This window comes from Neopelma chrysocephalum, unplaced genomic scaffold, assembly GCF_003984885.1.
Source record: "Neopelma chrysocephalum unplaced genomic scaffold, ASM398488v2 Primary Assembly neopelma1_23, whole genome shotgun sequence".
In the NCBI taxonomy this organism is placed as follows: Eukaryota; Metazoa; Chordata; class Aves; order Passeriformes; family Pipridae; genus Neopelma; species Neopelma chrysocephalum.
Genome location: NW_020897691.1, coordinates 29,618,492 through 29,644,485, shown reverse-complemented (window position 1 = coordinate 29,644,485; position 25,994 = coordinate 29,618,492). Strand labels below are relative to the sequence as shown.

The 25,994-nt window shown below is 40.2% G+C and overlaps 1 protein-coding gene across 1 annotated transcript; it reads right to left on the bottom strand.

The window, feature by feature from the left end:
- Nucleotides 1-623: 623 nt before the first annotated feature.
- On the bottom strand, nt 624-18,542 carry SERINC1 (serine incorporator 1). The gene is made up of 10 exons (XM_027692191.1): nt 18,387-18,542; nt 12,584-12,745; nt 10,895-11,088; nt 8,001-8,080; nt 7,677-7,814; nt 5,396-5,565; nt 5,188-5,278; nt 4,169-4,310; nt 3,830-4,060; nt 624-2,254 (listed from the first exon to the last, which is right to left on the bottom strand). The coding sequence occupies exons 1-10, from the start codon at nt 18,423-18,425 to the stop codon at nt 2,116-2,118; spliced, it is 1,386 nt and encodes a 461-aa protein (XP_027547992.1). The 5' UTR covers nt 18,426-18,542; the 3' UTR covers nt 624-2,115.
- Nucleotides 18,543-25,994: the final 7,452 nt, after the last annotated feature.

The following is a 25,994-nucleotide window of genomic DNA, read 5'->3' as shown; positions in this document are numbered from 1 at the left end:
CAAACTGTTTTCCAGTAATAGTACACAACAGGGTGGTTTTTTTCTTGATTTCTTACTGAGAACTGCAGCAGAGCCCCATGGCTTTCCTTCCAGTGGAGGAGCGCTACACCTCTCAAAGGTGTGTGTCCATTGCTGCATTCGCTGAAGCCTGTCACAGCTGCTGAAGTGAATTTCTGTAGTTGTGTTACAGAGCCAGAGGGATTTGAAGGGACAGCTGACACACTCATGTCACCCTGAGCTCCTGATCTCATATAAACAGTAAGTCAAAATAAAGTGAAGAACTGCTGTAGTAGTACAAGTGTTGAGGTGTTTTACCAAATTTGAACAGGTGCAATCCAATGCAGCAGTAGCAGCAGCTGATGAAGCAGGAATGCAGTCAGAGGTGCAAGGCATGGCTGTGTTTGCAGAGACACAGCTGCAAAGGGCACAGACAGCTGTCAGAGAACTTCACCCAGGGGGTTACAGATGATCTCCCCAATTGCTGAGGACGGGCTGCCTTAACAGGTGTGCTCTGCAGCACTGTCAGCTGCTACTGTGCAGAATCCCAGAAGAGGGGATGAGAATATAACACAAAATCTTGCACTAGCCACATACGGCTGCAGTATGAGACATCAAGAGTCATGGAACATCTTCATCCAAATTTATTTATTAATAAGGTAACAACATATTCCAAATTATTACAAGCCTTTACTACTCTTTCCATTATCATCTCAAGTGTGACTGACATGTCAGACTTTTGGAGTAAATGTCAGTGTTCAGGGCAGAATTAAAATAAAAGCTTAGAGAACAGCACCAGGAAGTCACAGTTACAAACACCACAGTAAGAGATGAGCATGACATCTGCTGCAGGCTCCAGGGTCACTCCCAGTCAGGCTGCTTTAGTCTCAAGTTGTAACAAGTAATAGAAATACCGCGGCTTAAGTACTTCAGTTACAAAGCAGCAAGCACAAAAGCATTTAAGATTTCATAACTGCACAGGAACTATAATATTGTAATCAAACAGATTAATGTCTTAACTCATGCCTAGAGTTAGACTTCCTAGGCTCAAGTCCATCTCTGGCAATGGACAACAAGCAAAATACTTAATACAGTAAAAGATTTCAAGATTTAGAGCCGCAAATATTTAAGAAACTCTTTAGTTGAAGCCTCAGTAAATGTAAACCCCCTCCTTTAGTTACTGTAATTTCAGTGCTCCTTTTCTTCCACTTCTTTTTTTTAATTACAATACTCAAAAAATTCCTCTAAAGGGTTTACACAGCTTTCAGCACTCGGCTCCTTGCGAAGTCTGTGATTGTAGCTTAGCAAAGAAGAAAGTGGCACACAAAACAGCAATAAATTACAGCACAGCTATCCCATCTAAACTACTTTTAAAAAAATAATAATACATAAATGCGCATTGTAAACAGGTGCCTTAAAAACATGCTTCTGAGCATCTGATACGAGGATGTTTTTCCCCAGGGTGCCTGTCCTCCTGTCTGCAATGGGACACATCAGACCCAGCAGCACCATGGAGGACACTGGCTCCTCTGCAGCTCCAGGTGCAAGTTTCCCCATCTCACATCTGTGCTAAAGCTACTGCTGCCCTTGGCATGGCAAAGGTCAGGCTGTTAGTGCCTAAGTGTTGCGAGATGTCCAGTTAACTCCAATGTGCTCCATTTTGAGTCTAACAATGCTTACTCAAGGCTTACTTTGGAATCAAGGCAACAGGGATCATCAAAGGCAGCCCCTCCTTTACTTGCAAAGCCTGACCTAGCACTGTTTAGTTACCCTAATTAACACTTGCACTTTTTTCCTACAACTATTTAATGCAACTGAGGGGAAAAAAACATACTTCTGATAGTTCTCGATCTTACATCTCGTGCTCTCAAAGCACTCAATCTAGGAGTAATCCCATGAAAACCATCATTACAGCAATTATTGAGCTCAGCTAGAAAAAGTCATTCAATGAAATGACAGAAGACATGGTTCAAGGTAGTCATGCAGAATAAAGCAGGGTATACTACATGGACAGCACACGCACACACACACGTATTTACAACTGCACTATTATCCAGAATACTGTTTGTTTCAAAGACACGGTGAGGCTGACACAGCCCCCGTGGAGAGCAGCACAGCTTAGTCAAAGTCACGGTTTGTAAGAACCAGCGGAGCAACCAGAGTCCACACATACAGCACGATGCCGATCCAGCTGGAAGATATCTTCACCCAGACAGACGGCCACTTGCTGGTCATTGTCTCATAAGTAGAATCCGGACTGTGAATGAAGGGAAAGAAAAAAGGTAATTTGCAACTTTTCTTTCAATACAACATACTTGTGTACCAAGCCACCCTTGTGTACTAAGCCACCCTTGTGTACTAAGCCACCCTTCTACGCTCTTTTCAAAGTAGATCATTTTCACTTCACACCTCAAAGGACATCTGTACCCTTCTTCCAGGCAGTTCACACCAGTCTGTACAAGAACAACATTTGTTAAGTTGGTGTCACAGGAAAGTGGAAAACAACAACAGCACAAAAAACATTTACTAAGAGAAGCTGTCAAGAAGCAGAAATGATTACAAGGAATCTCTAAGCAAATCTGCAGAAAGGCAGTAAATGGATAGCACTTAAAACAAATAATGTATTTTACCTTTCCAAAAGACAACACCTAGAAAAATTAATCATGTTGATGTCATACTGACCCAAGCAGGGCCACAAATCAAATCCACAGCAGGACTATCTATCAGAGTTACTTCCGAAGGAAGTAGCTTTCTAGTGTCGCTATTTTGATACAAATTGTCCTTTGCCAAATAACTGGAGACCATAATTTGTATTTTTAAATTCTGAAGAACATCTGCTCTAGCTGTTAACAACAAACAATTCACACACGGGAGTACTATTTTATTGTAAGGATTTTTTCAGGGAGCAGACAATTAATTTCCTTCCACCAGGCCCTCTCACAGAATAGCTGAGGTTGGAAGAGATCTCTAAAAGTTCTCTGGTCCAACACCCCTATTCCAGCAGGGACATCTAAAGCCAGCTGCCCCAGATGGCTTTTAAGTACTTCCAAGGATGGAGACTCCACAAACCTCCCCGGGCAACCTGTGCCAGTGCTAAGTCGCCCTTGCAATGAAAAAAGTGTTTCCTGATGTTCAGAGGGAACCTCCCATGCTTCAGTTTGTGCCCTTTGTCTCTGTCCTGTCACTGGGCATCACTGAAAAGACCTGGCTCCATCCTCTTTACACCTTCCCTTCAGGTATTCATATACATCAATAAGACCCCCTGAGCTTCCTTTTGGCCAGGCTGAACAGTCCCAGCTCTCAGCCTCTCCTCATATGACACTTGCTACAGTCCCTTCATCATCTTCATGGCCCTTTGCTGGACTCTCTCCAGTATGTCCATGTCTCTCTTGTACTGGGAAGCCCAGAACCAAACCCAGCGCTCCTGCTGAGTAGATGGGAAGGAACACCTCTCCCTTGACCTATCGATATAACATGTCCTATTTCTCCTTTTTCTAGCTTTCTGTACCAGACACGGGCCTAGTGTTTACTAATTTTTAGTTGTTATAGAATTTAAGTCTTTATCCTGCTCACTTCATCAGGACATATTTCAGCAGTCTAATGAATCACAAGAATTATCCTAGAAAATACAACAGGCACTTGGGAAAACAAGGTTGGCTGTTTTCAATTTTCAAATACAATTCACTAAATATAGCTCAAACAGCATACGTCCCTTGAGAAGTCCCACTCAAGACCTACATTCCAGAGCACACAACCTGTGCCTCCTTGTCCAGCAAAAGATGGCATCTTGTATGCTCATTATTAAGCACAACATATTATCAAACGTAAATACCTGTACCAGTTGGTAAGTGTCATCATAATATACAGTGACGCCAGGAAAAGCATGAAGTGAAAGAAGGAGTAACTGTAAGTAACTCCATCCCTTTCATTATCTATGGCTCGGTGAACATCATCTCCATCATCAAGGGAGCCATCACTCCTGGGCATTCCATCTTCTATCAGTGTTGATTCATCACTGGTCAGCATCAGTTTGTTAACTTGGCTGTTGTTGGATGTTCGGATGCTGTATTTAACAGGAAACGACACAGTAAGTTACCTAAATAAACACAATTTAGTATCCTACAACAAGAAGTAATACAAGTTAATAGATTATTTTTTAAAGGAATCTTACCTTGAATAGAGAACACATAACAAAAACAAAACCAGTCCTACAATTCCTTGTGCGTCCCACCACTGCACCACCTGACCTTGGGTTGGAGTGCTGGTGCTGTTGTAACCAATGATGCTCAACAAACTTGGGTTACAGCGCCTATCTGTGAGGGAAATTGCATTAGAACTTACATAAATCAAGAACTAGACAAATATTTAATAGCACATCTCCACGCTGAACGCATGGTAATAGAAAAGAACTTCATGACTGTGACAGTCTTGAATTAAAAAAGCTTTGAATCTAATTTTAGCCTATTGAGTCTCCCTAAAGCAGGGAAATGACAGTATGTGGCATAAAAATCTGTCTCTAAGCAGATAAAAGGATTTTAAACTTACATAAGACATGCATCAAATGCTTTACTGTTCCATCTCATAATTAGATGCAACAAGATTAAAATATCTGCATATTAAGCTTTAGAAATTCTACCACTAGAAAGCAAGAATGACAAACATATATTCTACAGATGGGGTGCCAGAGTCATCTCAGAGTTGGAGAACAATGCTAATAAGTTGGTTTCGTATTATCAGCGGTTCCCAACCCACAGTATCCACAGGTAATACTGATTAAAGAGCTGAAAGTAGCAGACAATCTTATTTCCCCATAATCACTGCCGAGATTTGATATAACTCATGTATGCTGTGACACAGAAGCACAGAAGATTGTCCATAGTTAAGATAAAAGGGTCAGAGATCCAATTAAAACCACCCAAATCAATATTTTGAAATTTACTTTAATCGCCAGAATTTCTGAATTAATTTATTTATCTTTAGAGATGCTCAGCTGTTTTCAGACACAATAAACATTGACAACATTTATTTAAACTTGTTTTAAATCCTCAGTTTGGAAAAATAAAATCAGTAGCATCTCAGTCACCTAAGAAACATGAAACTTGGTAGGGAGACAAATCAGCCTGACACCACAGAGGAAATGCAGTAATCTGCAAAACCTAAGCACAAGCCGTGCATTGCTACTACACTTACCTGGTTCATTGGTCATAGCTGACCAAGTCAAATACATTGTATAAACTGTGATCACTGAAGACTGCAGCAAACCAGACCTTGGCTGAGATTCCTACACAAAGGAGTCAAAAAACAGGGAAGTTAGGCAATTAAAAGTCTCAGGCACAATTATATTATGATAATACAAAAAAACCCCAAACCCTAAGAGGTAACAGAATTAAAACTGTACCTGAATCCTTGGCAGAATTGACATTATAGAAGCACCAATGCACAGCAGCATATTAACACTGATGAATGTCTTGTTTTCAGAACAACCTTCTGGATGAGTGTAATAAACATAAAACAAGACAATAGCTACAAGAGACAGCAGGTAGTTGACAGCTGTAGCTGACAGCAGAGCTGCGAAGAGACGAAACCATAGTTAAACTGGTTAATAACAGAGACTATTAAATTTGAAATAATATTGCATGATTATCAGGTTTTCGATATGGTATACAATGAGAGTTATGGGCACTGAAATGTAAAAGAAGTTCTCAATAGTCTGAAATGTTATAAGGAAAGAACATAACACATGGGAATCCCGAAGCTTTACTTGATTCTCCAGTGCTCTAACAGCAACTAGGAAGAGCAAGCATAAAGAAACATAACTACACGCACTTTGGCTAACAGCTTAAAAAAGAAACTGAAAAATACTTCTCCAACAGAAGGTAAAACAAAATCCCATTTCCAAATCTTAGTAAAAATATTAAATAGTGAAGTGGCCATTGAATGAAAACAGGCCATACTGTCTTTTGAAACACCCAAATGATCACATCTGAAATGCTATATTAAAATAAGGTATCATTTCTCCAGTGAGATGACTTGTACTCTCCTTCACTATCTTGGCCTCTCACCTACCATATACCTTCAAAGAATAACAGACTGGCAGACAGAAAAAACGATTATTTGAGATGACTATGCTCAACATGAAGCACTAACAGGCTTCTTTGTTTTTAATCAGTGCTAAAGGTGTAACAAAATCTCTGGCTGAAAAAAACCAAAAACTTGCAGTTGCCACTTCCCTGATACTATGATGCACAGGAAGCTCCACCTGAATCTGAGGAAGAACTTTTTTACTGTGTGGGTGAGGAGTCTCCCTCACTGGAGATATCCAAGAACTATCTGGATGAAATCCTGAGAGACTGAAATGTTAAACTTAATGACTCAAACAATCATCCATTGGCAAAAGCAGCAGGGTGCTTTGATGAGTCCAGGTTTGCATCCCTCAAGGAAGGGGAGGAAGAGAGTTTTTGGACCTGTGGTAGCCAAACCTCTGATCTGCATAAGAACAGCCCAGGTGCAGAGAGGTGAGCACTCATCACCAGAAGATGACCATGACAAACCAACCTTTGTTTAGCAACAAGCTCAGTTTTGAGCCAAATAAGGGAAGAGGCCACAGATCCTGAGAGGTGGGATAATGCTTTTTATCATGCCAATGCTCTCCCTTACACAACTGGCTCTGTTGTCAAACTCCTCCCCAACCCTCTTTCACATTCACAAGACATTCACATTCACAAACAGGCCTGAAGGCACTAATCTCTTCTGATGGGGCATAACTGGTTCAACTACACTGATGTGAGAGGCAGCTGTCATAGAAGGTGCCATAAACCATCAAAGACCCCTGAAATACCCCCACCCTGGGCCTTCCACCAGAGGACTGTACATGATCCAGTGTTGAATCAGACAGTATAAAACATTCCACCCCAGGGGAAGTACCTGGGCATTCCCACCTGAATCTCAGCGTATATTAACCCACTGCACTTTGTGTTTCATGGGCTTCCCCCACCCCTGGCGGATCAAGACTGTGACCATGACTTCCATCAACAGACATCTGAATTGCATCAAGTCTCGTGGCTGGACCCACGGGTGATGTTATTTTTCTACTCTTATCCTTTCTTTTCCTTATACAGTTTCTTCAGTGTTATTTTTATGCTTTTATATTGCTGTATTTCTACAGATAATAATCATAACGGCTACATACCTCCTTTTCATTGCAACCTAACTGTTCTGAAATAAACTTGTCATATATATATTTATAAACACAAGTCATTTAGTGTACTTTCTCTCTAATGTGCCCCAAGGGATCTATTAGTAACAAGAACCTCAGTAACCCCACCTTCAGGGGTGCAATGTGCAATGTGCTCCAAGATTGCCCTGCTTGAGCAGAGGTTGGACAGATGACCTACTGTGGTTCCCCCCAACCTCACCCAGTCTGTGATGTCACAAAACTGATGCCCTGTTCCCAGGGATTGGATCTTATTACTCAGAGACTGCTGCTCCCCTCCCTGCTTCTCCTTATTTAACTTGACATCAGAAGGACATCAATGGAGCTGAACTACACTGAGAAAATGAGACTTAGGCATAAAGCAGCCCTTCTGCACTCTGGTAAAACGCACTATTCAGTGAGTAACTTATTTAATATAATGCACATAAACTGAAATTTAAAAATTGATTGTAGTACAGCCCTTTACCTGCATACCAGCATCTTGAGTTTCCTTCCTCCATTTTTTCAACCCAAGATTCATTCCAGGAGTGGGCAAAGTCAATGAGCAAGACCAGCTGAATAAGAATAAAGCAGAATGCTCCAGCCATACCTACATAAAACCACACTAAAAGAGAAATAACACAAAACCAATTAAGAACCATTGATAATTTGTATTAATGTCTCTAAACATAGAGAAATGCTATAGTTACACAGCTACAGTTAAAACTGTAAGACATCAGCATGCACTTGCCTTTGTTTTAAAACCCATTACGACTGCACCATGATACAGTGCAAGACAATATTCCCTTACCAGTTGTAAATGGTCCCTCTGGTATGAAGAAAGCTCCAACACTAATTGCAAGTGCCGTTGCAAATTTAAAGAACCAGAATCTAAGGGGAAATTAAAAAAAAAAAAAAGTTCAGGCAACTGCTACATCTTGTTTAATTCACACAGAAATGCACATCCTTAAGAGTTGGTTTTTTTAATTCACTCATTCTTAACCTGCTTCTCTTGAAATAGGATAAAATTCTTATTTTATCTGTCCAAGATTTTCGTGATCCAGAAAATTACGTTTCAACTGTGCTAGACTGACAGAGTTTGACATATTTCCCTGAGAGATCACACTTATGAATTACAAATGAAGCCAACTGTGAATTGTTTTTTGTTTTTTTTAAGAACATTTTTAGCCAGAGCAGTGAGATTACTGAACTACCTGCATATCAGAAAAAATGGGTTAAAAAAATCCCTACCTATTTCTAGTATCAAAACCAAAAAGGTAGAAGATCTGTTTGGTGCCTACAATGACAGAAAACACTATGCTGGAGCTCCCTACCAGTCTCCATTTGCTGCCCACAAGAGAGATATGCACCAAAGCCTGCATTTTTCCCACTCAACTTCAGACTCTTTAGGCCTACATCTGATGAGGATTTATCACAAGAACAAAAGCAAATGATTAATGCTTCACAGAAAACACACAATCAAATTCCACTACAGTGGCATTGGAATTTTTTTCCAGTAAAAGATATGCACTCATAGATCACCAAATGTTTCCTAGAAAGCATAGAAGGGAGTATATTTCACCCAAGATTCACTAAATTCACCCCAAATATAAACTGTATAAGTTTATAAGTACATGATGTCATCTACATGTACTTCAAAACTGTATATAACAGCACAAAGACACGTACCACACCCCCACAATGTGAAACACTTGGACAGTTTTCCAATTTTCTATTCCTTCCCATTTTTTCCCATACTTGAACAAGTCTGATCACTCCTGCTGGCTGTTACAGTCAAATAATGGAGACCAGAGGAATAAGTTCCAATTGTGTAGAGAGGAACTACGTGAGATGACAGAAGTGCAGTATATTGAAAAATATTTAGTAGTTCCCTGGGATATAGAGAAGTGATTAAAGCCAGTTTGAAAGCTGAATTAAGTTATAACATTTACAGTGCAATATGTACCCCACTAAAACTAGTTTTTGAATCCACATGAGGAATTTATTTTTTTTTAATCAATGTCATTCTCAATTACAGAAATAAGAATGGATTCAAGGTTGTATATATCTAATCTCTAATTCCAGACTTTTTTAAGGTATCTTAACACTCTACCCTTTAACTTGCTAGACAACAACTACAACTGCTATGCATTCTGTGCAACCCAGCTACTATTCTGTAAATACATTATAACTGATTTTTTTCCTACTGTTATTATAAACCTGAGGCAAGAAACCACTCTGATTGCTGTTAAAAAAGCAGAGAAGGTGAACACTGGCCCTGGAACATATTACTGGGCTTAACTTGCATGCAAGAATGAAAAAGTCAGTAGACAGAGATGGAAAAAACAATATTCTGAATAAATTCACTGACAGAAAGATTACATCACAAAGTATTACTGAAGATACATACGATTTCAAAAATCAAAAGCCATAAAGCTTTTCACAAAGCTAACTGTAATGCATTTTACTGAAGCAACCATTTGTTACAAAAGTGTTGGAAATAACATTATTAAATATTTTACCAGCAACAGTTAACAAACATAATTTTTCTTTTTATCATAGTGCTCATGTTAGATTGGCTAAGAAGAATAAACTGCTATGGGTTGCATAAACAGTACAAAAATTTGTACTGGGAAGCACAGTGCCAAATAAGGGTACCAAGAAGATCCCGAAGTTTTAGGTAAAAACATTCCACATGACATAAAAGATGTCTTTTGCTGTAAAAATGAACACAAGACACTGATATAGAATGTTCCTGAACCATTTTCTTCTTACTTGTAACAAGCACGTTCTCCTGAACAAAGCAGAGTGTAGGGAAAGGCTGAACTGAATTACCCCTAATGTGTCTTAATACTGTACTGTATCTTTTTCTTTAGACCAAAACAAAAAAAAACAAACAAAACAATATTCTGCTGAGTCTTAATTATTTTATTTTCCCCTAGAGAAATAATTTGAAGTTTTTTCACATGTTATGTTAGACATGTTTAATCTTACTGAATATAAAACAAAATTACTTCATCATTTTTATGGCTTAGCTGTTCATAGCTTCCGTTAAATATAGTCACCTTGGAAAAGCAGTAGTCTAAGCAATCACTGTGACCATCAAGACTAGGCACCATAAATGGTTTTAGGCTTTTTAGCCTCATGCCCTCTTACAAATATTTACATCTCCTTAGTTCAAGTAGCTACATTACACATAGACAGAGCCTGGATGAAAACTGCCACTTGTGTCAAGCTATGAGCTGAAATCCCACTATATTCTTCCCTCTGATAACTCCAACTAAAATGAAATATAAAATTACTGGAAAGCTCAGAAACTAAATATGTAATTTATTTCTTTATGCAGAGGGTAGACTGAAGAAAAGATGGCAGACAGAGAAAAGATATGTTAAACTCATAACTTTTAAAACTCTTCAGAAAAGAGCAAGCCCTTAAAAACTTCAAATTTAAGAGGAACAGAATTCCCAGAGGACAAATGAGGCTTTTTAATCTATTTGTTAAAAAAATCTCAGTGGAATGAAACTTAGCGCCATTATTCATCTCTGAATTTCGTCATCTTTGGACAAACGTGGAATTTCTAATCTTGGGAAACCTCTGGACAGATTATCTAATGTCACAGTTTAGGCTCTGAAAAGCAGCAGCCATGTGGATCTCTTCCTCTTACAAAAATTAATCACTAACTCAGTTCTCATTTCTGCTTCTTACCCGTTATGAACCGCTGCCCTTGGGTCATTGCTGCTCTTCACTTTGATCATCAGCAAGGAGAAGAGGAGGAAGAACATGGCCATGCCAAAGCACACACGGTACACAGCTTTGTAACCAACAAGTACATCACAATTCACGTGGCCGTGCACACCAGGAATACTTGTTCCCATCCCCCCATCACAAAATCCAGGAATCTGTGATAAACACAAGATACTTCAGTGATCTTTAAAAGACCTCCTTGAGTAAATGCATATTAATAAATTGCCAATATGTAACCCATTAACATTATAACATTATGCAACTATTAACATTGTTAGAAAATAGGATACTGAAGGGCTGTATAAGTACTTACAGTCTAAATGGGATATCAAACACATTCAAGGAAAAAAAATCCTGCACAGGTAAATTCTAAACAAAATCAAAAATAAATCTTAGAATAGTTTGGTTTGGAAAGGACCCTTAAAGATCACCTAGTTCAAACCCTCTGCCATGGGCAGGGACATCTTCAACTAGATCAAGTTGCTCACAGTCCCATCCAACCTGACCTTGAAAGTTTCCAGGGATGAGACAGGGATCTTATGAACAAAAGGTTTTATAAATGTTATTAGCAGTTTTGGAACTTCTCAAAGAAATGCAGTTTTCACTTGCTAACATAAATCTAGAGATAAATAAAAGATCTGGGAACTGGTAAATTTGACTTGACAGTTACTGTCAGGCTTATGACATAGCTAGGAGGTGGCAGCCTGCTCACATCTCATTCTCAGACTCTCCCAAAAAATGTAACATCACCATCAATTAGATGTACCTGCAACTTCCATACAAAACAGTTGAGAATGTTCTTTCCAGTCACTAGCAGGACATGACCAACATCTTTTAGAAGTCAAATCATACTTCTAGAAGGCTGTAATTTTCTTTCCTACATGACTAACATGGCTCTCACTGAAGCTCCAGTGTGGTTACTATACCACACTGAAATAAACATTTACAAATGAATCATTTTGTGGGAAAAAAAAATTAAAAGCATGCCCAACCAAAGTTACTATGTACTGAAAAAAAAAGCAAAGACAGCAAAACAAAGACTAACAGAAGTACAGTACAGGCAACCCACGCTGAGTGAACCTATAAGCTCACATTATCACTCTCTAATTTTACATGCACTATCACATCTTCATATAACCAATAAACTGTAAAATTCCACAAGCACTTCCTAATTTCCTGAGTGAAAAATACACTACTATGATTAATGACAAACATTTTTGTTATGCATTGCAGACTTAGAACTTTAACTAGTACAGCACAATAAAACTAGAAGATATTTTAGATTGTGACTATTTTTTAACTGCAATCAAAATCAATCAAGTGCCACAAAAACAAGCATCTCCTTAAGACATAATTTGAACTATACACACATAAATTAAATTTTCTTGTTTGATAAAAAATCATTTTTTTTCTGCTCCGACCTATTAAAGAAAAGGTGCCACTTCACCTCAAAATAGTTCATTTCATCTATAAAGTGATTTTCCAAAAGTTCTTTGTTTATTTGATCTACGATCAAATAAATGGTGACTGTGAAGCACAGGTGGCAGCAAAATTACACATTTCCAAATAAAATCCAGGCTTTCAAGATGTCAATTACTATTATCTGTGACATTTGTTCTACCAAACATGTTAGTAATAAAGTAACTTGACCTTCTTCAGCTGCTCTTCCATGCCTGGTATTAACATCACACAGGCAACGCTCACGCCAAGAAGCAAAAAGAAGGCATAGATCAGCCGAGTTATGGTGGAGTTGTTTCCACTGGGGCAGCATCGGCAGAGCAGGCACGGGGCACTTCCACACAAGCACGGTATCTGAGAGGGAGACAGAACATAAATTATTTATAAAGCTTTGCACTGCTAGATTTCAATATTTAATCAGGCTGTGTAGATCATCTGAAGTTATGATGGAAAATGACTCATCCTATGCATCCCGCCCACCACTGCAGGCTAAGTCACTGCAACATCTTACAGAGCCACCCAACAACCTTGGCAGTGCTTCCTGATGTACCGCTGTACAGTGAAATCAGTGGTATGTCAAAAGTAATCACTTATCCATTGAAAAGAAATAAAGACTTGATTCAGGCTCATTTGTTCTCTTCAATTTATTTCATTTCAGCTAAATAAGATGCAAGGATTACTTTGAGTTAGCAACTATATCGTCCCTCCACAGCTGTTACACATGAAACAAATACAAGGCAGGAAAAAAAATAACTGAGATGAAGGTACACTTTTAGCACCCGGCAGAGTGGAGAGACAATCCTCACTGGGGCCATAAACATTTCTGGAGCACAAAAAGTAGGTAAAATAGCCTAAAGCTTAGGTTACAAATTATTTTGTATTATCATCTACTCATATATCACATAATTCTGTTAGCTTGCAAAATTAACTTATGCAATGTAAAAGCTACAAAAGGCAAGAGCAGAATTAATATACAGTACATGTGTTATTGATACCAAATATCAACAGCAAAAGTGGATGGGAATAATGCTGTACAGTTATAATACTACAAGAGGGACAAAAACCAGGACAAAATTTACCTGTACTTAAGCAGAAAATTGTCAGAAGAAAGAAAGGGAGCAGATAGTTCTGTTTCACCAGGAAAGGGCTGGGGAGCGAGAAACAATTCTCTGCCCCTTGCTGGATGGCAATTTGGGAAGCAAAAGAAAGGTAAGGTCCCACAAGTAAACATTAACCAAAAGAGGAAAGATACAATCAAATATGTGAGCACAGCCCTATCTGAGCTACAATAGACCGTGCTACCTCTGACAAAGATACAGAACAGGGTTAAAACCCATCTTTTCCCCCAGCACATATCCAGGGACACCTTTGCCCTGTGACAAAAGCCACAGGTGTCCATCACCTGTGCATGAAAGACACCTAGTCAGTCACATAAGGACATGACTAGTTACATGGCCACATGACCAGGGCATGTCAAATGTGTCAGAAAGAGTTCTTAAAAGTTTAGTCATATGACAAACAAAAATGCCAGCAGTCTGCTGCTACCAGAAAGGCCCCAGGGGTTGCAGGGAAAAGCAGACAAACTGCCACAACACTCTTGTCTTGGAAGCTTCCTGAGAAGCCCTTGGGGAAAAGGCTGATTATCTGTTCTTACAGGTTTGAACAGTGTTCAACTCACACACTGGACTCACAGAGTTGGGTTTTTTTAAATCATTTCCTTATATTATTTTTTTACTTATGTTCATTCCCGAGCATGGAGGAGCCAAGAATTTTCACTCCACTATGCTACAAAATCATCTTTAAATTAGTAAACTTCACTACTAAATTTGTGAAACTAGGTAGTTTTAACTATTTCAGAATGTAAAAGCTATTATATTGCCCTTTTTTACCTTCTCCTCCACTAAGTATCATTATAGCACAAATAATATGAAGATGTTGATTACAGGACATTTCATCTCAATATAATAAAGAAATTGTTTACAGTAAGAACAATTAGTCACTGCAACAACCTTCCCAAGGATGCAGTAGTCTCCATCACTGGAGGTTTTCAAGATGCGACTGGACAGGGCACTAGATCATCCCATCTAGGCCCCCTTTTCCATGAAAGATGGACCAGATGATCCTGGGAGGCTGTTATATGACTGCATGAAAACTACATTAGGGGCATGTATGCTTAATAAACAGGAAATGTATAGCAAATATTGGCTCAGAATGCATCAGAATTTTATAGTATTACTGTATTACGCTATTTCCTACACACACAAACAGCCTTTCTAGTGAAAAACATCTCTGCTCAAAAAGTTACTTTCTTGAACTAATTCTGTCTGCATTAATATTTCCAAAGATACTGTTGAATAAAAGACTGAACTTGGTAGATTACAATATATGCCTAGGCTCATCTGCTGCAGAAAATCTGGTGAAAAGAGAACCTCGTAGAAAAGTCACTTCTCTGGTGAATCCCAATGTTAAATTGTTTAATACCTAAATAATTCAAGTAGCTTGCTCCTTAGTGCCTCAAGGGGAAGACAGTATGTTTCTAGAGATACTGGATGCTTGCAGTAGCTGAAATAAAGGTGACTGTCTCCACCCCACTGGAAAACAATGTGTCTCAAGAGAAACAATATAGCTCACTTTAGAGTCTGAACTCCCACACCATCTTTTAAAACTTTCCCCCCAAACAGCTCATGCTTTCAAGCTGTGATCACACACATCTCTGAACAAGAGACACCTATTGATGACTGATACTATTTATACAAGTTGGCCACTTCTACAAGGAATCCCGTTACAGTCCAAATCCCTCTTTCTTTGGCAAAAGAATATACATCATTCCAATAAAATAATATTATACTATTAGCAAAACCACTTCTAGCAAGTTACAGACTTCAAAAAGAACAGAAAGCAAAGAACCTCCAGCCCATGGAATTCAGTCTATCAGCAGAGGAGACAAGGACAGTTTGTGCCACTTTCATCCTAAATTTGAAGCACACTTCCTACAAAAATATGCAACAGTACAAATAGTAAGATACTACCATCCAGATCAAAGCTTACCTCCCCATAAGAGACTCAGCTGAGTCATAGATGCAGACAAAAAGTTACTCTTCAATTAGTTTTTTCCTTGTTTTCATAAGGAAGCTTAGACACTAGTTGCAAAATCTCAACTGCATAAAATCTATTGCCATCCAGAAACTTTTGTACCTATCAACCAACTCGTATCCCTTTACATTTCTGAGAAGAATAAGCAGCTTGGCGGTGTTTACTAAGACAAAATAAGAAAAGGCAACCCACACACCTATTCTGATAGCAGCCAGCTGGGCAGACCGGCCAGCTAATTCATGCCTGCTAAACCAGTCACTTCATTCCCTAGGGCCGTGGAAATTGCATGAGGAACACATAAGATGAATATTGCAGGAGAGAGGAGAGAAAACCCCACAAAATCTCTGAAAGTCAAATGTTACTAGCCCTGATGGACACAGAACAAATTTTTAATATCAAATATAATGTTCCTACTGGAGTAATGACTAAATTATTATATACTGAATTAAGTATTTGCAAAAACACTAAGCCCTTGCTGGGCCTAGTCAGATTTTAGCTACATCATCCCTACTCTTTTGCTTAAAGGCACTGAATCAATCAAGATCTTTACCTTGACAGAGAATATTAAAGCGAGCAAAACAGCAGCTCAGCTATTTCAGAGAAATAGTGCAGTAGAGGCAAAATGCAGCAGAGGGAAAGTGGCACTGCCTGACCAATCTAGGTCGCCAGGATTAGAAAACTTTTGGTGAGATGACAGTGCTCTTACAGCTTTGCCCCCATCACACCCGCCATCTCTGACAAGCTCACCTCTGCTCTTAAAAACACTGAAGTAAAGCACTGCCCGATCAGCACACAGGAGGGCAGAGCTACAACTAGCCATAATACACCACAAAAAGTCCAAAAGAAGCAAGTGTGGCATGAGGCCTGATGTCAAGGCTACGCAGAGCAGCTCTGCATGGCACAACACGTGGCCCTGCAGAGAACTCAGCCAAGGCCACGCTGACAGCAGTGTCCTCCCAGGAAAAAGAGTTTTCCTGGTCATGGCACAGCCTGCACCAGCACAAACTCCATTACACCTGGTTCAGCTGCTCCCTCACCCTTGTAGTTTGTTTCTTTCTCAGAGCCACAAACAGCATTTGTAGTGACATATCCTCAGAGACCAGCACGGACAGATTTTTACTATTAAGAACTATCATATGGGCTTCAAGTGCTGATTAGCTGTGGTTTTAAACGTGGAAAGAAAATCAACGCTTAAAGCCAACAGGGGAAAAGAAAAATAAAACCAACAAAATCAACAAAAACCCCACCCTGATTTGTTTGGGCACTTTAAAGGAAGGGATAGGGGTTAGATACTCACAGTACATCTGACTTAACTAAGATTACATTCTCATGCAAATAATTTTATCTAACAGGCCATTAGCTGAATTTCTCTGTACAGAAGCAAACACTCAAAAGCAAGTGCACAGGCATTCTTTAGGTACTACAAATACAAACCAGTTGTCAAAAAGGCTGTTCATGAACTTAAAAATGCTGTATATATTAATTCAAGTATTTGAATTAAAGCCTATAGTCACACTGCCACTAAGTGTTTTATATTAATTTAAAAAATTAATGTTAAGTATATTCAGCTAGTAATTAAAGTCTAACTGGCTAAGTGTAGTGTTTAAAATGTTATAGAGAGGAAAATGAACACTGACAGTACTTAGTTAACTGGGTATCATCAGTGTCCTAGTTGATTATTTACATGCATACCAGCCTGGAAAGTCAGCTCATACATATTTTCAAATTCTAGGATCATTTCATATAATTTGTACATGAGTACAAATTACATATCATCTCAATTAAACATCACTGTACCAGGGCAGCCAAAGCCCATACACTCTGACAGCACAAAAAACAGGAGCTTGGATAAATATGAAGCTTTTTTACTACACTAAAACATGTGTGAACTGTTTGAATACAGGTAATCTAATTTATTCCATGTAAGGTACAATATTTTAGGTATGGAAAATTTAGACTTTCGCTATTACATTGACATTTTTAAGCCAAATGTCTAGAAATTCACAGTCCACCTGACTGTGTCTATATACCTAGGGTCTAGATTTGGAAAGACATATCATCACTTACGCATAAAAGAGCAATGCCTCAGATAAGGACCCTTTATCAACTTTGCTTTCCTGCATAGTGCAAACAGTTTTAATACCATCTCAAACTACTGTTCCCCGTTAAGAAAAAACACCTGACGATGCTTAGCACGGTGGTGACACACCACCACGGATTACTGTGCACTGAGAAAACGATGGCTCGGTCAGACAAAGATGCTACAAAGGGTGGAGCTGCTCAAGACAAAGCCAAAGGAAAGAGGAATTCAAATACAAATACTAGAATCACGGAAACACGCGAGTTCTAATTTTCCTGAAAAAAACCTCTGGAGTTCAAAGCATTTAATGAGACTGTGACTCCTTTACAGAACTGGGGAGAGGGAATTTTAGTGGACACCGTAACGCCCCCAGGACAATAACGCGGATTAAGAGCGACCAGCAGCGCGATAGCCCAGCCTGACTGGGTCAGCACGAAGCTCGCCATGGCCCCGGCGACACTACACCGCCAGATGCCTGGAGATCCCCGGAGAAGCCCGAGCGGGGGGTGGGCCGGCGGGGCCCGCGCTCTGCAGCCGCCGCGGAGAGAGCCCTGCCCGGGAGGAGCGGGGGCAGCGCCCGCTCGGGGCCGAGAGCCCGGCTGGGAATGGGGAAGGGGCCCGCAGCCTCCCCGCGCCAGGGGACGCGGGAAGGCAGCGCCACAGCCGCCCCTGGGAGACACAGGCACGGGGAGGCGATGGGCGAGGCCCGGGCGGCGAAGGAAGCGGAGAGGGAAGTGCGGGTGGGGAAGAGAAGGGCAGGGAGCACCGGCCGCCGGCTCCGAGCCTGCGACGGGCAGGGAGGGACCCCCGCGCCCCCCTTACCCAGCTCGCCAGGGAGCAGAGGCCCAGGACGCCGCCCATGGTCCTCGACCAGCTCCGGCTCGGGCTACTCCAAGATGGAAGCGCGGCGGACGCGGCTCCGACGCCGTTGTTTATTGCTCCCAGCGGCGCTTCCGCCGCTCTGACGGCAACGGGAGCGTCACTTCCATCCGGGAGGAGGCAGAGCTGCTCTGTTTACCGCCCGGGAGCGGCTGCCCGGGGCCTGTGGAATATGTCGAGAGTATGGGAGGCCAGGGTGTTCTTTGGTGTCAGATCTTTGTACGCTTTCAAGCCTAATCAGCAAGAAAGGACACCTAACCAGTGGGACAGGCAGCAGCCAGCATCCCTTAGTCAAGGGCACCCGGGAACTAAAGCTTAAAGCTTGTTACTTGTAAACTATGGATATAGTAAATCAAGATGTTCTTGTCTGTCAGTAGAACAAATAACAGCATCCCTTAGTGAAGGACATCAGGGAACTAACAAACTTTAAGGATGTAGTAAATCGAGATGTTGATCCATGTCTACGTATACATTGCTAACTTGGCAAAATACTCAAGGTCCATGTATCCTATAGCTGAACTATGTTCATTATAATGCTAAAAATCACATCTACAGATCAAAAAGACCCCTGTCTGGGTGCAGACCCTTACCCTGAGCATATGTAGAAGTTAGCTGGGGTTATGTAGCTTGTATGGAAATTTCTAGCTAATCATAGTAGAAGATTTGTACTTGCAAAATTACTAATTCTAAATTTCTCTGTATAAATAATGGTGTGGAAAGTCCAGAGGGGCATGTTTGATTTGTGGACCACCACTGAGCAACCAGGCTTGCACAACTCTTGAAATAAATAACTAATCAGTGTCTCTCATGGGTGTGTAATTATCAGTTTGTTGCACACCAGGTAAAGAATCCGATTTTCTGGACAACAGGCCGGCAGTGGCATCCCTGGTCGTAGGCCTCTGGCATCCCCTGGCAAGACAAGTGACTGCCTGGCTGTGGCTGCCTGTGCCACCATGTGTTTTGGTCACATGCACACACACAGTCCTTCGATCTGTTAGAAAGACACAAGGTGGTTAAGAGTTGGCCTGCGCTTCTTCATTGCCTCCCCACGAGTACCTAAGCCAGGGAGTGGTGGAAAGAGGGGAAGATGTTGCCCGGAGCAATGGGCCAAGCTCCCTGCAACAGCTGCCGGCACTTTCCCAGCACCTCCCAAATTCGGCCAATGGGCTGAAGCAGGATGGCTGTACTCTCCCTTACCTGCCCAATACTAACCAGAAGGCTTCAACCCATAAAAACCATATAAAATTTTTACTACATCATATCATATTAGGGACCATGTTTCTTACAAGTATTTATTGTGTTGAGCCTGCAGGGCTTTCTGGTGATGCTACATAGAAAATGAACACAGCCCAAAAGAAGAAAAGAGTCCAAAAAAGTAAATAGCCCTAAACGAAAAAGTATTCCTCAAAAATCCTTAAAAAATAATAAGACAATCAGGGAACAGAAAATGTACATTTTAATAATACAGACATTATAATACCAAGGATACTGTCTCAGCTGAAAAATACAACCCTTTAATTTGTCAAAGGTGTCTTAATACATACTGTAGGTACTTCAGAAGGATATGTAAAGAAATTGAATTTAAAAAAAAATACTTAGCAGTATGCGGCAGAACATTTCACATAATTTCACAAATCAGGAATGTTTTTGTCTCTCACAAGTTTCCCTTACTAACATGCAGTGATTACAGTACTACATGCTAAGCTGCTGCTCAGATTGGACGTATCTATGGATGTTGCTAAATCTATCATTTGTAATTGAGTTTAAAGGCAATCCTATTTTCAAAATCAAACATGAAAAGAAAAAGCTAAGAAGGAATTTCTGCAGGCTGAAGGTTTAAGGCTGCAATTGTTGTCTAGTGATAAAAAGGGGAATGGGAATAATTAACAAAATGGTTATAGCTATTAGTTTGAAACGTAAATACACAGACGTGTTCAGCAGACATTGAATGCTGAACTTCTTGCATGAACATGCAGCATGTCCATGTTTACCAAAAGTTTAAGAAAGCCTTGGAAAGTCTCTATAAAAGTAGTAATGTTGCTGAGAGTGGGAGATGGGATCAACTGTTAGGGTGCATCAGCTCCTTGGCTAAATAATCTGTTCATCAGTGGCCACTAGGCTCTCCTTGGTCTGTTGCCAATAAGCACCTTCTAGTCCTACTCTAAGGTAGCAGTGGAGGTGCAGATGAGCTCTGATTTGAGCATAGGGTCTGAGCCTGAGCCAGCTTTCCACACAAGACTTATTGTAATGTAACAGGACCTTCCCCTGTGTTGGGCAGTGTAATGGAAGGGGATTTGCAGCTGTGCCAAGGAGGAGAAAAGACAATGGGGAGAGGAAGGCAACAAGTGTTCCTCTCTCCTGCTCCTTGCCGCTGGGGCATGAGGTCATGATTGGCAGTGAACTAGTATTTGATGCCCCTGCATCCTGTGTCTTCTCAGAAGGGCAATGGGAGAGCAGTGGTTGGGAAAAAATTTTGGAGTCCCTTTAGTTTGGCCAGTAGATCCACAACAGTAATTCTTAATGTTCACTTTTGTTAGTGCACTAATTTGAGCCAGTGAAGTGTGCTGTGTTCATTTTCTGCTTAAGGCCACCACAATAGCCAGAAGGTCGTAGAGGCTCAACACCAGCTCACAGGTAACAGTGTGGCTTGCTTCATGTGATGAATTCATAATCTCAATTCCCTCTCCTTTTTGGAGCCCTTAATCTTCTCCAAATATGAGTTTTCATTAGTTACTGATTTTTTTTCCACTTCAATATACCCACAGTCTTCACAGTGTGCTCTTTTTCCTTACAACCAAGGCAGACTATTTCTGTCCATACCAACCTGATCTCTTTTCTTTTCAAATATTAAATCACATCATTGTTCTCTGATGCAGTCATTATTTTTGCTGTCTTATTTGGAGCATCTACTGTGGAGAGATGCTGAAGCATTACATATACTTCCCTGAAACAAGTCCTGCTTCTCTTCATTACACATTTTTTCTAAGAAATTGTAAAAGAGAAGAGATCTACTACAGGAATTTCTCTTCTAGAATTTTATTCCACTTTCAAGTTGTACAGCTTGCCTGACAGCTTTAAATCATTTTGAAATTTCAGTTATGTAGGAACTAGTGGTTCCTCAATGTTGTTCTTTGGGAATTTGGAGGTCTATTTTGGCTGTTATGTTCTGGAATGGAAATGCTTAGGACTTTGCTTACCTTCAGCAATGATGGTAAATACTTTCCTTTGTACTGGAGTTTCTTTTAACTAGTTGCTGTCAGTCCACTTGTCACTGGAAAAGCCTCTTGCAGCATTGCTAGGTTTGAATCCATTCTTGTGGTGCAGTGCATCAGTTTTACTTAGTTTGAAGGGGGCTGAAATTCACCATACTCAGATATCTGTCCCAGGTGGCTTCCCCAGTATGATATCCTGCTTATTATGAGAATTATAATTGTCTATTACTTGACTGGCCCTCTGAATTTTATTTTTTTTTTTAGAAAATACCAGAACTCAAATAGAAGAAATAACTTTTTTTCTTGTTTGTATTAGGGAACTTCTTACTAGTTTGTGTTAGGGAGCTTCTTACTAAAACCTGCCTTTTTGTCAGCTATTTTTTGGAAAATTATGATTTTTCCAGACTAGAGACCACCTGTCAGCTCCATGGGCTGCACAAGCAACTTCCATCAATTCCTTCAGCAAACACCAGATCTGTGGAGAGTCCAGAGCTGCATTGGAGGGGAGCCCAAACACAGCTATACACACTTTAACCTACAGCAGAAAAGCTCTAGTAACCATTATGTCTCTTGAGTTCATGACCCCAGACTACTGAAAGGAAGGGTGAGCTAGACAGAGCAAGATACAATAAACAGGCTTATTCTTTAGGCAAGGCTTTTCCAAATTCCTTTTTTTTTGTTAGTCATTCAGCACACTGATAAACAGCATGAAGGGAGAATCCTGAAAATTGCTCTGGATGGGAGGTGGACGCATAGCCTGCCTCACACAGAGGGAGGCTATGCTTCTTGCCATGAATTCCTGCCCTCAGTATTTGAGTTACCATTCATTGCATTTGTTGCTTGAAGGAAAAAGCCAGTAGGATGCTGGAAACACTATATAAGTACTACACAGCCTGACAAACACAGAATAAACCCTGTGGCTTGCAGGAAACAGCAGGTGTATGTATGGTGACCATGTGTGTAGCACATGCACCGTAAGCCCAGGCATTCTCCATATAGTTAGGCAGTGCCCACGTATGTGTTAGGAATGTGCACTGCATAAGCAGAAGTTAAAACACTTTGATCTTGACGTGTTTTCTGTCCCCCTCCAGATGTGCAGAAGCCACGAGCGTGTTTTTCTGGGACCTAGGGCATTGCTTCGTGAAGCATTCAACACTATGGTACAGCAGCATCAGACCTTCATCATGGATAGACTACCTTACATCCACAAATTTCAGAAAGATATAAAAGCACCTCCAAACCTTCCCAGACAAGATTTACAAGCGCGCACGCGCGTGCGCACACACACACACACACAAAGAGAACATGCAAGGGAATAAAAAAGCAAATAAAACATATCTGTAATTAGGCCTCACTCATCTTTGTGTACAATGCCAAAATCATATGAAGCATCAGCATAACATTTGGAGGAATGAAAATGTTCAACCTTCAAAACTGAAGGAGAAAATAGAGGAAGGCCTTTGTTCTCGCAACATGGACATGGAACTACAGCTGAAGATCCTCTCCCCCAGAGGGCAGTGCAACTTAAAGAATGGAAGTATTTCCCTGGCAGCGTTTAAATGGAAATGGCAATTTGAAGATTTGAGTTTTATCTCAACAATGTTAATGGAAAAAATAGTCTACTATTTTTCTGGAATGCATCTGTGTGCACAGTACGACTCCATATTTCACTTACTTTAAGCCATATTTAAGTGAAATCTACAAAAAAAATCTTTTTTTTCCTCTTGATCCTCTAAATGGAAAGTAATATTGAAATAATGTCTGTGATAACAGATTATGATATCCAGGTTTCTATCTCTAGTGTGAGAGAAGTAGAACACAAAATAATAAAATTCTTGTTTCTGATAGATTGTGCAAAGACTTGTAATAGACATAACAGAAATTAAATGGAATTCAGAGACCATATTTTTCAATGACTGACATAGATATAAATCTAATACTGATTCAAATAAATAGATAGGAGTATAGTATAAATGTTTCTCTTTATCTCCCTCTTACAAGTTTGGTTTTTTTGGTTTTTTGTTCTAACAATACCTGTTTATGTAGATCAAAATCAAGTGATGCAATGGATTTAAATGATAAAGCATTATCAAGTATGTTTCTAAAATTATCAAGTATGTTTCTAAAATTATGACCTGTTATCTTGAAAAATACATCACTGAGTAGAAATTGATTAACAACTACATACATTTTGTAAATATGTATGGATGTAATCCTTTTTAGAAAATAGTGAATGGTCTGAATCTGTTTTATACAGCTACTGCCATGAAGCAAAGAACAAAAAAATCATCAGATTGTGCAAACTGCTGTCACTCTATTCATAGCAGGAGAAGATTAGATGCGGATTGGGTCAAGACTGTTATTAATGTTCCTATTAAGCCCTATCAGAGTAGTTGCAAGTGAGAGAGGAAAACTAATTTCTACCTCTGTTACTGTTATCGTGTGCCTGGAATAAATGGTCTCCAAGGGTAAATTAATAAGACAGTTTCACATCACTATGTAATGCTCTATGTCTTAAATGGAAAAGACAGAAACACTTGTAATAAAAACAACCCCCTTCAATTTGTATAACATTGTATGGTTCAGTGTTTCTAAATAATTGGCATTTTGGAAACTCCTGCTAGGATTGTACCAGTGTGTGACGGATGCCTTTAAAACCCAATACTGACAACTTTCAGTCTATTTCCATCTTGCCTAGTGGTCCAGCCATGAGAAGCTTTGTGTTTGTATTGCTCATCCTGGAGATAAGTCTAAAGAAACATGTGGAATTCATCAAGGAATTATTTATTCCCCTTATTTTTCATCGGCCAGAAAGATTTTAGAAGACCTGGGTCCATCTGTATTCTTCAAAATCATCCCATCTTGTGTATTGGAGGGCTCATTCAGGTGTCTGGGAGGACCTGAGGATGCATCACTGGCATTGCACTAGGCAGCTTCCAGTCTCAACGGAGATCTCCTTGCAGTGGCTTTGCTGAAGGCACCTTTCAGCACAGGTTTGGAGGGAGGCTGGTCACAAGTGGTGTTCCTTCAGGTTCAGTGTTGGGGCCAGTCCTGTTTAATATCTTTATCAATGATCTGGATGAGGGGATTGAGTGCACCCTCAGCAAGTTCACAGATGACACCAAGTTGGGTGGGAGTGTTGATCTGCTGGAGGGCAGGAAGGCTCTGCAAAGGGATCTGGACAGGCTGGATCAATATACCAAGGCCAGTTGTATGAGGTTCAACAAGGCAAAATGTTGGATCCTGCACTTGGGCCACAACACCACCATGCAGTGCTACAGGCCTGGAGAAGAGTGGCTGGAAATCTGCCCAGTGGAAAAGGACCTGAGGGTGCTGGTTGACAGCCAGCTGAACATGAGCCAGCAGTGTGCCCAGGTGGCCAAGACTGGAGCCAGTTTATTATTGAATAAGGGGTTTTTTTAAATAACCCTTAAAATACATGCATACATGCACACAAAAAGCAGAACTGTTACAGAAAGTTTATGTGTTATAAGATAGTATTTAGGTTTTATTTATTTTTTATATATCTGCAGGGATGTTATTGGAGCTACGCTGACGCACGTCAGCTGTTAGTGGCCTGTATTATTAATGACCTTCCTTTCATTCTCAAAGGCAATGAAGACATATTTCCCTCAATTATGAGTTTCAGATAAGCATAAAGTTTGCTAACCAGGAGTGGCAATGTAGAGGTTCTAATCTTCTTAAAAGGTAATCATAAGGACTTTAGTATTTGCTCCATAAAAACACTTCCCTGTTGCAGGAACAAGAAAGCAAGAACTTAGTGACCATTCTGCTCTTAGGACTGATATTTTGGGCACTGTGGCTAATTTTGAAGACATTAATAACATTCGTGGGATCAGATGCAGCTTATCAGCTATTTTAAACAAATTAAAATATGCAAATGCTGAACCATTAGCTGTTATTTAACTGTTTGTGGGAGTTGCCACAGAAAATAGCAGGAAACAAATTTGATGTTAGTTTTTCCAAAGGCTCCAGAGGCACCTGTGCAGCTTAGCCTCCTGGGAACACATGCTGCACAAACTTAATAGCATTCTTTTTAAAAGTTAGTGAACCTATGAATAAGAGTGATTTGGCTTCTGCAGTGTACCTAGATTTCTAAAAAGCCTTACACAAGGTCCTCACTATGCTCACTAAGACCTTTCAAAGCATCTAATCAGTCATGAAATGACAATAGAGGCTCCCTTTTTGATTAATAGCTACTAGCAAGATCCATCAAGGGCTATTAAGCATAATTGTCCAGTTCCAATCTCTATTCAGAAAATCCTTAGAATGGTAATTGCTGGAACCGGGATGGCAAAGCTATCACCACCTGCTTGTC

What these genes read in the sequence shown, in the direction of transcription:
- SERINC1 (XM_027692191.1), bottom strand. Translation starts at nt 18,425, where the DNA reads ATGGGCGGCGTCCTGGGCCTCTGCTCCCTGGCGAGCTGG. An exon ending in TCTGCTCCCTGGCGAGCTGG is followed by an intron (nt 12,746 to 18,386) that starts GTAAGGGGGGCG and finishes TCTCCCTCTCAG; the next exon opens with ATACCGTGCTTGTGTGGAAG. An exon ending in ACACTTACCAACTGGTACAG is followed by an intron (nt 2,255 to 3,829) that starts GTATTTACGTTT and finishes CTTCATTCACAG; the next exon opens with TCCGGATTCTACTTATGAGA.